This window comes from Haliotis rubra, unplaced genomic scaffold (genome assembly GCF_003918875.1).
Source record: "Haliotis rubra isolate DU_JTF1 unplaced genomic scaffold, ASM391887v1 Scf288, whole genome shotgun sequence".
In the NCBI taxonomy this organism is placed as follows: domain Eukaryota; kingdom Metazoa; phylum Mollusca; class Gastropoda; order Lepetellida; family Haliotidae; genus Haliotis; species Haliotis rubra.
Window position 1 is genome coordinate 371,728 of NW_025766955.1, and position 13,618 is coordinate 385,345.

General features: G+C 43.3%; 1 protein-coding gene across 2 annotated transcripts; it reads right to left on the reverse strand.

Moving 5' to 3' along the window:
• Positions 1 to 646: 646 nt before the first annotated feature.
• On the reverse strand, positions 647 to 9,882 carry LOC124281679. Of its 2 annotated transcripts, XM_046717630.1 has the most exons (6): positions 8,755 to 9,882; positions 5,719 to 5,810; positions 4,208 to 4,373; positions 2,982 to 3,143; positions 2,293 to 2,647; positions 647 to 2,196 (listed from the first exon to the last, which is right to left on the reverse strand). In XM_046717630.1, exons 1-6 carry the CDS (start codon positions 9,823 to 9,825, stop codon positions 2,012 to 2,014), a joined length of 2,031 nt encoding a protein of 676 aa, XP_046573586.1. In that variant the 5' UTR covers positions 9,826 to 9,882; the 3' UTR covers positions 647 to 2,011. The 2 variants fall into 2 exon arrangements, with proteins under 2 accessions (XP_046573586.1, XP_046573585.1); XM_046717629.1 differs by having other exon boundaries at positions 647 to 2,647.
• Positions 9,883 to 13,618: the final 3,736 nt, after the last annotated feature.

Genomic DNA, 13,618 nt, shown 5'->3' on the forward strand with positions numbered 1-13,618 from the left:
GGATCAGGCTGCATTTCATTCTCCCCTCCCTGGGGAGTATGCCTCAGCTTCCTGCTTCCACTTGAATGTTAACAGCCATGTTGGATAGTTCTCATGATTTGCCAGTTTGTGAAGAGACTCACTGTTAGTAGTGGTATGCTATGAATATATATCCAAATGGTTATCTCCCTTGAACCGCCATGTGCTGTGAAAAATCACGAAGAAAAACATTTGGCTTACGAGTTTGAAACACCGTGACTGTGACTGTGAGTGTAAACGCAAAATTAGCGCATCATAGCATGAATCAAGCCCTAGCTAGCCCGTCAATATGTCAGTCTTGTATTTTTCGTGATATCAGCCATCAAAAATAAACTCCAGTTTCACAGCCTAAATTCATCATGTTCCTCATGAACAAGCCACCTTCTTATTTAACAAAGTTGCCACCTTATCCTACCAGGTACCCATCCACTGCTGGGAAGTCTGTACACCACCTTGTTGATGAAGGTGTAAGGATCTTCTGCAAAATGTGGCTTCTGTTGTAGTAAAGACAATAACCCATCCACACTAACCTTCTGTAGCTACACAACCATGCTCTAGGTACACATCATCACCAAGTAGTGGAATGCTGCACTACTCTCATATTTTGTTGTATAAACATGAAAAAACATTAATTTCTTTAATTTATTAGAAATATTTTGAAAAACAGTAATAAGGAAACTGGAAATTAAATAACATGATAACAGATACAGTTTATTGTCATGCAGCAGTTTCCTCCCTTTGGGAACATCTATTTCAGGTCAGTGACGGTAATTATTTATCAAAATATTAAGTTTGTTCAGAAACAGACATAAAATGATGAATTGTTGATGGTGGTGGCAATAGAGAATTTCAGGTTTGGTGTTGAACACCCAGAGATGGTCTCTGTGAACACCCAACTGCCAAACCGGTCTTAACAGTAAAAAATGAATGAATTACTTGCTGCATGAACACTATGAGTGAACTGGATGCTCCCTCAGAGGGATCACACACACACACACACACACACACAACACCCTTCTGAATGTACCTCCTGCTCAAACATCACATACAAATATCAAACATAAACTGATGTCACGAGGCAGGTGAAATTGTCCCATGAAAACTTCTAAAATATGAATCCTCTGGTGAAAAGCCTGAAGTATGATGTTGGTAAAGGAAATTGGTTTTCTGTCTGAAGGAATGTATTCTAAACATCTACAAACAGACAACTGAAGGAATGTATTCTAAACATCTACAAAAAAGACAAGTGCTGCAATTCTGTGACAAATAAGCCTTGTAATGCAATTTTGTAACCAACTTGTATTCACGCCACAAGGACGACAGTAGATTCCGACCAGTTTCACCTAGGAATGTGAAAAAGTCATAAGTATGTTACTGCCTTTCAGAACCCTCCAGAAACAAACAAACCTCCCACAGTTTGCCCTGGTGCCCAAGTACAGATTAAGCCACTGGATATATTAACTGATTGGACTACTAGGGACATACTGGATCTTGTGGAGAATAAAGAATCATGTTGAGTGAAGGCTATTGTTTGATGTGATGAAATCGTATCATCAGATGTGGTGAAGTTAAGGCCCCTTTCATACATGGCAGTGGTTTAGCTAGCACCACAATATCTTGCAGTGTCTTTAGACCACTTGAAAACACAGTTCCTGAAATGTCATGAAAATTGCTTGAAACATTTCAAAACTTTTTAAGTTAAAATGAAATATATATTCTTGTTGTTATCACAGAACTGAGTGGCGCTGGCTAGTCTGTTAGATCTCACCGATCCTGCAGTGCTTCCAGTACAGAGCTTCAGGTCATGTTCTCAATGCCTTCTTGTCAAATGATTTCTGGCACAAAACACAAACACACAGTGCATAAAACATCCAAGATGACAGTTATACAAACTACAGTCTAGTGCACACTTAATGATGGGAATTGATCTGATCTGAACACTGGTGCTGTCCGTCCTCAGCTCATCTCAAACCAATTGTTTCTCCAAACTTCTCTATCGCCTCTTCTTTGCCCCTCCTCTTCCTCTTCCCCCAACCTTGGCCTCCTCGGCTGTCCTCTTCACTCCTCTTCCTCTTCCTCTGGCTGGCTTCACAACCTCCATCTCTTCCTCCTCTGGTTCCGACTCTTCCACTTTCTTCCCCTTCTTCCCCTTTACGACCGCCTTCCCCTTGGCAGGACCTTTACCCTTGCCTCGCCCCTTTGGCTTCTTCACTTCCTCCTCCTCCTCTTCTTCTTCATCTTCTTCAACTGCTGCTGCCTTCCCCTTGGCAGGACCTTTACCCTTGCCTCGCCCCTTTGGCTTCTTCACTTCCTCTTCCTCCTCCTCTTCTTCTTCATCTTCTTCAACTGCTGCTGCCTTCCCCTTGGCAGGACCTTTACCCTTGCCTCGCCCCGTTGGCTTCTTCACTTCCTCTTCCTCTGCCTTCTTCCCTTTACCTTTGGGTTCTTTCTTGGGTGGATCTGGTTCCCCTGGAATCTTGCCACCTGGATAACGTTTGAGGACCTGGTTCCACCCACCTGCAGTCTTCCAAAATGTCCACTTATAGCCATCGGTCTGGATAGAGAACTTGACAGCCTTGACCAGTCGGTCGAACAGTTCCTTCTTGGTTGGGGGCTTCAGCTTCAGGAGCTGTAAGATGATGATATATTTCTGTCACCAAGATAACTTCGATCATATATTTAGCATTACTGACCTGGGCACCGTTCCTCAAGGTGACTGTAATGCTACTGTTGTCATGGGTCTAAGGCCTTAGAGTTAGGATATGAGAAGATCGTCTTAGACTCACTCATTTTAATACACCACTTTTAGTTCTGCGTAAGTCATCATATGTCTATTGCTCTGATTGTCAAGCCTACTTTGCCCCTGATTGTCAAACCTACCTCATACAAGTCATTGTAAGTCTAAATGTCGTATGTTACACTGATCATCAAAAGTACCATGTACAAGTCATCGTAAGTCTCACCTTGTACCAGTCATCGTAAGTGTTCATGTCGTTGATCTGCTGCACGGCTCCTTTCATCTGCTTCACCATGTCTGGTGAGGGGAATCCGTGGTTTTCATCGTAGCGTTTCAGGAGCTCCTTTCGGGATTTTCCAGCAGGCATTGCAATATCCAGGAACAGCACCTGGAGTTGAAATAGTGTTTAAAAAACAAATCTTCACAAATTTATCCTGCCCAATGACAGTTTTTCTTGGACCTCTCTGCATGGATATCTAATGACACCTCTCTGCATGGACATCTAATGACACCTCTCTACATGGACATCTAATGACACCTCTCTGCATGGATATCTAATGACACCTCACTACATGGACATCTAATGACACCTCTCTGCATGGACATCTAGTGACACCTCTCTACATGGACATCTAATGACACCTCTCTACATGGACATCTAATGACACCTCTCTACATGGACATCTAATGACATCTCTCTACATGGACATCTAATGACACCTCCCTGTATGGACATCTAATGACACCTCTCTGTATGGACATCTAATGACACCTCCCTGTATTGACATCTAATGACACCTCCCTGTATGGACATCTAATGACACCTCCCTGTATGGACATCTAATGACACCTCTCTGTATGGACATCTAATGACATCTCTGTATGGACATCTAATGACACCTCCCTGCATAGACATCTAATGACACCTGTATTGACATCTCACCTCCCTGCATAGACATCTAATGACACCTCTCTGCATAGACATCTAATGACACCTCCCTGTATGGACATCTAATGATACTTCTCTGTATGGACATCTAATGACATCTCTAAACGAAATCTTACCCTGTATGGAGTCTGAATTTCAGAGGAGATGGTTTCAGATCCAGAAATGTATTTTGCAATAGCACTGTCAACGTAAGCTCCACATTTAAACTATTTACAAAATGAAGCACCACTACCAACTAAACACATGCCAAATTTCTGAACAGTTTTTAAGTTAAGGCCTCAAATAAACACAATATATGGCATTGGTTCAACCCACTTGCACAAACTCAGGCAGGAGGGAGGGTGGAATCATTGACCTTCACTGACAGAATAGTTTCTGAGGGGAAGACGTTGATGGAGATTACTGACAAGTAAGTCATGACAAAAATATCATTTTCAGTCAGGACAGGTAAAATCACAAAGATATGAGCATGTTTTTTAATGGCGTGTGACAACCTCCAGTACCTGGAAGGCGAGGAGCTTCCTGCTGACGGCGGTGCGGGTGAGGGTGTTGGTCAGGCGGTAGTCCATGTCGGTGTCCACATAACCCAGCTGTGCATCGTCCTTCACGTACCACATCACGTTCCGCTTGAATGACTCTGACAGGTAGGCATGAGCTGCATCCGACCATCTGTCAACACACCGTCAAGATGAAAACAGCAACAACAGCAACAGCAACAACAACAACAGCAACAACACTGCCTCTACTACCAATGATGACTCTGACAGGTAGGCATGAGCTGCATCTGACCATCTGTCAACACACCGTCAAGATGAAAACAGCAACAACAGCAACAGCAACAACAACAACAGCAACAACACTGGCTCTACTACCAATGATGACTCTAACACTGCATCTGACCATCTGTCAACACAAGATGAAAACAGCAACAACAGCAACAGCAATAACAACACAACCACCAATGATGACTCTGACAGGTAGGCATGAGCTGCATCTGACCATCTGTCAACACACCGTCAAGATGAAAACAGCAACAACAGCAACAGCAATAACAACAGCAACAACACTGGCTCTACTACCAGTGATGACTCTTCAAGAGAGTGCAAGGGAGCTGTTGTAACCACATCTCTGTGCTGCTCTCTGTAAACGTTACACTTCACTAGTGACCACGCAGAGCTATGGGCTGTCCTACAGAGTTAATGTAACCACAGTTGACTCCATAACAGCACCCTGTAGATGTGGATGAATGCATTCTCTACTCCCTGGGGAGTATACAGCCCAAGCTGGCATATGTGTGAATTTACCTCACAGCCTCATCTTATTGGGAACCCATTCACTGGGTATCTGGGGCAACTTGAAGTCACTTGCCTCACGCAAACTGACCACAGTCCCAGAAACTCTAAGGAGCTGGCTACTCATTGTACCCCCCCCTCTCTCCCCCAACTGTAACTGTGACCAGCTGGGTCTGTCAACATCCCCTTCACCATTGGATGGCCGATCACTGCTTCAATACTCAAGCACAGTCCAGGCAAGAATGTGTTATCAAGAAACGGTTATGTTAGTTCAACAATTCAGTGTTATTCAGCATCCTAAATATGATATACTATGAATACCAAACCGCGAGGAATGGTGTGTTCCGAGAAAATTTCAATTTTGCCTTGTGAATTCACATGTACAGACAATTTGTAACTCTGAACTAACTTTTGGTATTGACCATGGCCTTCCTTTTGGGAATTTTGTAGACAATAAAATTGATTGAGTCAAAACGAACGATGGATGACATCATCGTCAATGATTTGTACTGATGAGGTCACATGACATCACACTGGGCAATAGTTGTTAAACAAGCAGACATCACACTGATGTATGGAGTTAATGTTACAAGGAGTCTCTGATAAACTCATTTGCATATTTATCACACAGTGATGCCAAGCTGATTGGTTCGGTTTATTACATTGATACACCCCGGGTCCATATGTTAATGTCTAGCAGGGCTATGTTGTCATGGCAGTACCTGTACTTGCTGGATGCTGTGAGAAGAAGAAGCCATTCCCCAATATGAGGACACGCTCTCTTGGTTCGATTTGTCTCAGAATCAATGAAGACCTGCAGAAAATATAATTGGACAGTTAAATTGTTATCTTTAAATGATGTAACAGACACAGATTTATCCAACACAAAATGGTGTGGTTTGGGATGTGATTATGTTTGAGAATATATAGACATTCTTGCTACTACTGGCATCTAGGATGGGTACATGTTTGAGGATATAGAGACATTCTTGCTACTACTGGCATCTAGGATGGGTACATGTTTGAGGAAATAGAGACATTCTTGCTACTACTGGCATCTAGGATGGGTACATGTTTGAGGATATAGAGACATTCTTGCTACTACTGACATCTAGGATGGGTACATGTTTGAGGATATAGAGACATTCTTGCTACTACTGGCATCTAGGATGGGTACATGTTTGAGGATATAGAGACACTCTTGCTACTACTGGCATCTAGGATGGGTACATGTTTGAGGATATAGAGACTCTCTTGCTACTACTGGCATCTAGGATGGGTACATGTTTGAGGATATAGAGACATTCTTGCTACTACTGGCATCTAGGAAGGGTACATGTTTGAGGATATAGAGACACTCTTGCTACTACTGGCATCTAGGATGGGTACATGTTTGAGGATATAGAGACATTCTTGCTACTACTGGCATCTAGGATGGGTACATGTTTGAGGATATAGAGACATTCTTGCTACTACTGGCATCTAGGATGGGTACATGTTTGAGGATATAGAGACACTCTTGCTACTACTGGCATCTAGGATGGGTACATGTTTGAGGATATAGAGACACTCTTGCTACTACTGGCATCTAGGATGGGTACATGTTTGAGGATATAGAGACATTCTTGCCACTACTGACATCTAGGATGGGTACATGATTGAGGATATAGAGACATTCTTGCTACTACTGGCATCTAGGATGGGTACATGTTTGAGGATATAGAGACATTCTTGCTACTACTGGCATCTAGGATGGGTACATGTTTGAGGATATAGAGACACTCTTGCTACTACTGGCATCTAGGATGGGTACATGTTTGAGGATATAGAGACTCTCTTGCTACTACTGGCATCTAGGATGCGTACATGTTTGAGGATATAAAGACATTCTTGCTACTACTGGCATCTAGGATGGGTACATGTTTGAGGATATAGAGACTCTCTTGCTACTACTGGCATCTAGGATGCGTACATGTTTGAGGATATAAAGACATTCTTGCTACTACTGGCATCTAGGATGGGTACATGTTTGAGGATATAGAGACACTCTTGCTACTACTGGCATCTAGGATGGGTACATGTTTGAGGATATAGAGACACTCTTGCTACTACTGGCATCCAGGATGGGTACATGTTTGAGGATATAGAGACTCTCTTGCTACTACTGGCATCTAGGATGCGTACATGTTTGAGGATATAAGGACATTCTTGCTACTACTGGCATCTAGGATGGGTACATGTTTGAGGATATAGAGACACTCTTGCTACTACTGGCATCTAGGATGGGTACATGTTTGAGGATATAGAGACATTCTTGCTACTACTGGCATCTAGGATGGGTACATGTTTGAGGATATAGAGACATTCTTGCTACTACTGACATCTAGGATGGGTACATGTTTGAGGATATAAAGACATTCTTGCTACTACTGGCATCTAGGATGGGTACATGTTTGAGGATCATTATAGAGACATTCTTGCTACTACTGACATCTAGGATGGGTACATGTTTGAGGATATAGAGACATTCTTGCTACTACTGACATCTAGGATGGGTACATGTTTGAGGATATAAAGACATTCTTGCTACTACTGGCATCTAGGATGGGTACATGTTTGAGGATATAGAGACATTCTTGCTACTACTGACATCTAGGATGGGTACATGTTTGAGGATATAGAGACATTCTTGCTACTACTGACATCTAGGATGGGTACATGTTTGAGGATATAAAGACATTCTTGCTACTACTGGCATCTAGGATGGGTACATGTTTGAGGATCATTATAGAGACATTCTTGCTACTACTGACATCTAGGATGGGTACATGTTTGAGGATATAGAGACACTCTTGCTACTACTGGCATCTAGGATGGGTACATGTTTGAGGATATAGAGACACTCTTGCTACTACTGGCATCTAGGATGGGTACATGTTTGAGGATATAGAGACACTCTTGCTACTACTGGCATCTAGGATGGGTACATGTTTGAGGATATAGAGACATTCTTGCTACTACTGGCATCTAGGATGGGTACATGTTTGAGGATATAGAGACATTCTTGCTACTACTGGCATCTAGGATGGGTACATGTTTGAGGATATAGAGACATTCTTGCTACTACTGGCATCTAGGATGGGTACATGTTTGAGGATATAGAGACATTCTTGCTACTACTGACATCTAGGATGGGTACATGTTTGAGGATATAGAGACATTCTTGCTACTACTGGCATCTAGGAAGGGTACATGTTTGAGGATATAGAGACACTCTTGCTACTACTGGCATCTAGGATGGGTACATGTTTGAGGATATAGAGACATTCTTGCTACCACTGGCATCTAGGATGGGTACATGTTTGAGGACTGACCCCATGACCTGCAGGAAGAATGACCACAGTCACCACTGTTACAGATAGGACAGTTTTACATATGTGCCACTGCCAGTGACAGAGTGAGGCACTGTTGGGTGGAAGCTCATGACCTTCAGGTGAGTTGCCAAACCCAGAAACATCTCAACAAAGATGGAAACATATTACCTTGACCCATGGCCAGATAATCCAATTTCCATTAAGAATCTCTTTTAAATCAATTTCCAGGAAAGACAAATGACTTAAGGGCCTAAATACTTACCATTAACTTATGGCTGATAAATCTCACCTTCAGAATCTCTTTCACAATAATTTATATTAAAGCCAAAGAAAGTAAGAACCTAAAGTGTTACCTTCAGGCAAGGGTAGATAATCCAACCTCACCTTCAGCCTCTCTTCTACAATGTCCTGCAGTTCGGTGTAGATCTCCATAGCCCACAGCAGTAGCCGGTGCAGAGCAAAATAGCCATTGAGACTGTTCTCACTGGTGTGCTGGGTTCCCTTGGAGAACTCAACAACGGTGGCACTCATGAGGTTTGGTATGACTTTCAGAACCATCTCGGCCACCGTCTTTCTCTTGCAGCTTAGCAACAGCTGGGCCAACTCCTTCATCGTGGCTTCAAATGTTGGCTGGATCTCGTTGCCATGGAGAGGGTGGATGTAGAGAGGGAGGAAGTACTTCAGGTCCTCCTTCATCACACTCTGAACCTTACCCATGGACTTCAGCATCCCGCAGTAGGACTCTCCCGTCAGGAACTCACATGGCGTGGTCAGGGAGGGTCTACTTGGAGGGCCCGACACAACCAGCCCATAACCGTACAAATCATTCTGTGATTTTGGCTTCGCAACTTTAAACCGATCCTTAGAGATGTAGTCGACAATTTCAGGCTTACCATCATCCTTGACCTTCGGGGCTTTAGCAGCTGGTTTGGTTTCTAAAGAAGGATAGGGCTTCTTGTATGTGTGGCCACATTCTTTACACGTGAAGCTTTTGGACAGTTTGAGGTTGTGGCTATTGGCTTCCTTCATCCAAGCCCAGTCAGATGCCTGAGTCTCAGCCAGAAATGAGATGACGTTCATCAGAACAGTCTGGACGGTATATCCAGGGGACCATCCAAGGGCCTTCTGATCAGCCCATTCTGTATGAATGTCAGCAAAGTCACTGAAAATGTTCAGACATATTTTTGTCCCTCGTTTTCCTGGTTTGGTTGCTCCACTGTTGTACTGGAAGCCAGAAGGAACAAACTCAGCACTTGGGGAGTCGTATGGATAGTTGTTGGGGAAGAACAGCAGCAGGTGGTATATGATGTCATCTTGTTTAATGTTACAGTGCCACTCAAACATGTCTTCATCCAGCGGTACAGCTGAAACATTCTCAACAGGGTTCTTGTTGAGCTCATCTTGGTCGAACATCAGGCGACGCATCGACCTCTTTCGTACTACATCAGCGCACATCTTGAATACTTGGGCAAAACTGAAACAAAACTGAGAATTGCCACAAAAAATGTGTATAATTTCAAACAGTCTCTTGAACTGTTCATCTTGTCTAAGGTCTAGAGCTACTGCCCCATGATTTGTACATGATAAATTAAGGAGAATAAGTTAGCTGAGTGGTTAGAGTGACAACCCCATGTGCTAAAGGCACAGGTTCAATTCCCCTTGGTCACAAGGGAGAGAGAAAAAGGTGTGGGCGGAATGTGGGTGTGGAGTAAGTATGGTGTGGTATGGGTGAAGTCGACAAGGATGGACACGGAACGACGGAATGAAGGTGGAAATAATGGAATGGACACAGGAAAGGAATGGACAGGAGCCAAGGAGGAACGGAAGAATATAGCATGGACATATAATATAATGATGGACGGAGACGGAAAGGACCAAAGATGGAATATCTGAATGGAAGGAAATGGACAGGGAATGGACGGAGGAGGAAAAGGAGAAATGAAGGATGGATGGAACGGACCGGATGGAAGGAAACGGAACGAAGGATAAATAGTGGAAATGGACACATGGACCCGACACGGAAGAAGGACCACGAAGAACAAATGGAAGAGCCCAGGAATGGAAACGGACGGACGGAATAAAGAAGGAAAGGAGATGGAATGGAAGGAAAAGAAAGATGGAAAGAATGGAAAATGGAAAGAATATATGAAAGAATGGATAAATGGAATGGATGGAAGAATGGATAGATTCTGGACAATGGCCCCAGGAACACACAAATGGAATGGAAGAGACGGAAGGTAATTTGTACTATACGATGTCTAGAGTATGCAGATTAAGGACTTACATGTTCACTATTTAGCTTTCTGTTGTTTCCAACTGTATTTTTGTGTTTGACAAATGTAATGACGTATCGTTGCAAAGAATGTACTTTTGAGACCTCTATCTTACGTCAGTATGTCAGACATTATCGTTTACACAGAAACGTACCAAACATTGTGTTTCCATGTTGTCAGGAGCTTTGTGTAAGACAATTTCACACGTACAGTGCGTTTCGAGCACACGTACTGCGTGATCATGGGCGCAACACAAACACGAGTCAGTCAAGGTCAGTAAATGGCCAGTCACATGTGAATGTGCATCTTGTATGTAGGCAAAGCTTTTGTGACAGTACATTCTCTCGTATCGAGGAGCTCTTGAAACATTTGCGTCAGCATTTAGACAGAAGGGATCCCATTGTTTGTCCATTTAGATCATGCAATACCAAAATTGTACATAAATAAACATTCTCATCTCATATAAGTAGAAAGCACAAGCACCACACATTATCGGAGTTATCAGATTCAGTTCTTGAAGCAAATAACACACATACAAATACAGATGAAGGACAGCTCTGCATATCTATACAAACAGACAACAGATTGGTTGAAGCTGATCTTGAAGAAAGTGAAATGGTAGTCTGTTTGCGTTTAGTGTTTTTCTGTTTCATGTAATGTTTTCAGACAGATCACTGTTTATATCAGTCCACGTGGATTAGTTATATTGTTAGAGACCTATATTGTCATCAGGACATAGGAAATGTTTCTTTTGTTTGCTGTTAATGCACATCATTTTGTCGCCTCTTTTCCCCAGCTTAAACAAAGTACGAGGGGGTATAGCTGTATACAGCATATACTATGCCAACTTAGGTTAACATCGTTATACTAACTCTGATGATGTAAGAAAAAGACCAGCTTCACACTGAAAACAATAAAATCTGAATCATCTGGTTCAAAGATTCATCTAACACAGTTGTATTCTTTTATTTGAATAGCATATGTTCGCAGCATTAAAAGCAAGACAATTATAGATATAGTTCCCATGTTGTAGCTAACATTCCAATGCTGTTGCCTTTCAGCTGTTATGTGCAGGTAACCCCAGTAAATGGTTATTACTTTATTTGGCTATACATGCACAGGAATTCTACCGACTGCAACAATTTCATCGTATATTTTACGGTATGAATACATTCGGTACACCGTAAAGCTACTGGTTTTGTACCGGCAGCACGGCTGCCAAACTATTACCGTATATTTTACGGTATGAATTATTACGGTATCCCGTAAAGCTACTGGTTTTGTACCGGCAGCATGGCTGCCAGAGTTTTACCGTATATTTTACGGTATGAATTTATTACGGTATCCCGTAAAGCTACTGAGTTTTTACCGGCAGCATGGCTGCCAAACTTTTACCGTAAAAATTAACGGTAAAGTTTTACAGTGCAAGAGCTGCTTTAGCTGCAGCATCGGCCTTAGTGTTACCTGCTATGCCGACGTGACCCGGCGACCAGCAGAGGACGATGTCACATTGGCCAGTAGATAGGTCGTTGAAAAGTTCTAAAATGTCCAGGATGATTGGGTGACTTGAAGTAACATTTTGAAGTGCTTGAAGGCAAGATAATGAATCTGTAAAAACGATGACGTTTTTGGAATGATTTTGCTGTTTAATGTAGGTAAAAGCTGAGAAGATAGCTTTGGCATCAGCGGTGAAAATGGAAATGTTGTCGGGAATCCTAGAGGAGACAGTCTTGGATTCTATAACTGTAGCACTGGCAACTTGGCCATGGTCCTTGGATCCGTCTGTGAAAATGGATGTGTTATACTTAGGACGTAACTGGTTGTATTCCTGTTGGAACACCAAGGGATTTGTTTCAGACTTTCTGAGTTTGGTGAGGGTAAGATCGACCTGTGGTTTCACCATCTGCCAGGGTAGTGAAGACAGAAGTCGGTAAGGTAATGATATTGAGATCGAGTTTAGCTGCAGATATGTGTGGTTGAATTCTGATTCCAAGTGGTGGAACCAGGCTTGGCAGATTAGGAAACGTTTTCATAGAGAGGGCTGAAAACACAATTGTATGCTGGATTGGACTCATTTGAACGTAATTTAGTGATATACTGCAGTGAAAGTTTAATGCGGCGTTGTTCTGAGGTGAGGTGAAATTGGGTTTAACGTCGTGCTTGAGAATATTTCGCTCATATGACGACGTGCATGCGTGTGTATGTGTATGTGCGGCTGCTTGTACTAGCCCAGTGAGGTTTTATAGTGCTAGTCCACTGAGATACCACGCCGCAGTGAAGCATGAATACCCCACTCAAACACATTATACTGACTCCGAGCCGACCAGTCCTTGTTGTACCCATTAATGCCGAGCGCCAGGCAGGGACCAACAAGTACCAAATTTTAACGTCTTTTGGTATGACGCGGCCGGGGATCGAACCCGCGACCTTCCGCTCTCCGGGCAGACGCTCTAACCACTACACCACGGAGGCGGTCGGCGTTGTTCTGAGGCTATGTTGGCGGGTAATGGGACTTTAGTCCTACCCAAAGCTAGGCCACTCTGGCAGGTGCTGGGTCTCTGTTCCTACCCCAAACTAGGCTGTGTTGGCGGGTGCTGGGTCTCTGGTCCTACCCCAAACTAGGCCACTTTGGTGGGTAATGGGACTTTAGTCCTACCCCAAACTAGGCCACTTTGGTGGGTAATGGGACTCTGGTATTACCCCAAACTAGGCCACTTTGGTGGGTAATGGGACTCTGGTCCTACCCCAAACTAGGCCACTTTGGTGGGTAATGGGACTCTGGTCCTACCCCAAACTAGGCCACTTTGGTGGGTGCTGGGTCTCTAGTCCTACCCCAAGCTAGGCTGTGTTGGCAGGTGCTGGGTCTCTGTTCCTACCCCAAGCTAGGCTGTGTTGGCGGGTGATGGTTCTCTAGTCCTACCCCAAGCTACGCCTTATTCTGGCATTATGAATATGGAATGAATCCCTTGAAACAC

Coding starts and splice junctions, on each gene's coding strand:
- LOC124281679 (XM_046717629.1), bottom strand. CDS start 9,825: ATGTGCGCTGATGTAGTACGAAAGAGGTCGATGCGTCGCCTGATGTTC. Junction 4,374..5,718: donor ACAGCATCCAGCAAGTACAG/GTACTGCCATGA, acceptor GTGTGTTGACAG/ATGGTCGGATGCAGCTCATG. Junction 3,144..4,207: donor GGAAGCTCCTCGCCTTCCAG/GTACTGGAGGTT, acceptor TTTCAACTCCAG/GTGCTGTTCCTGGATATTGC.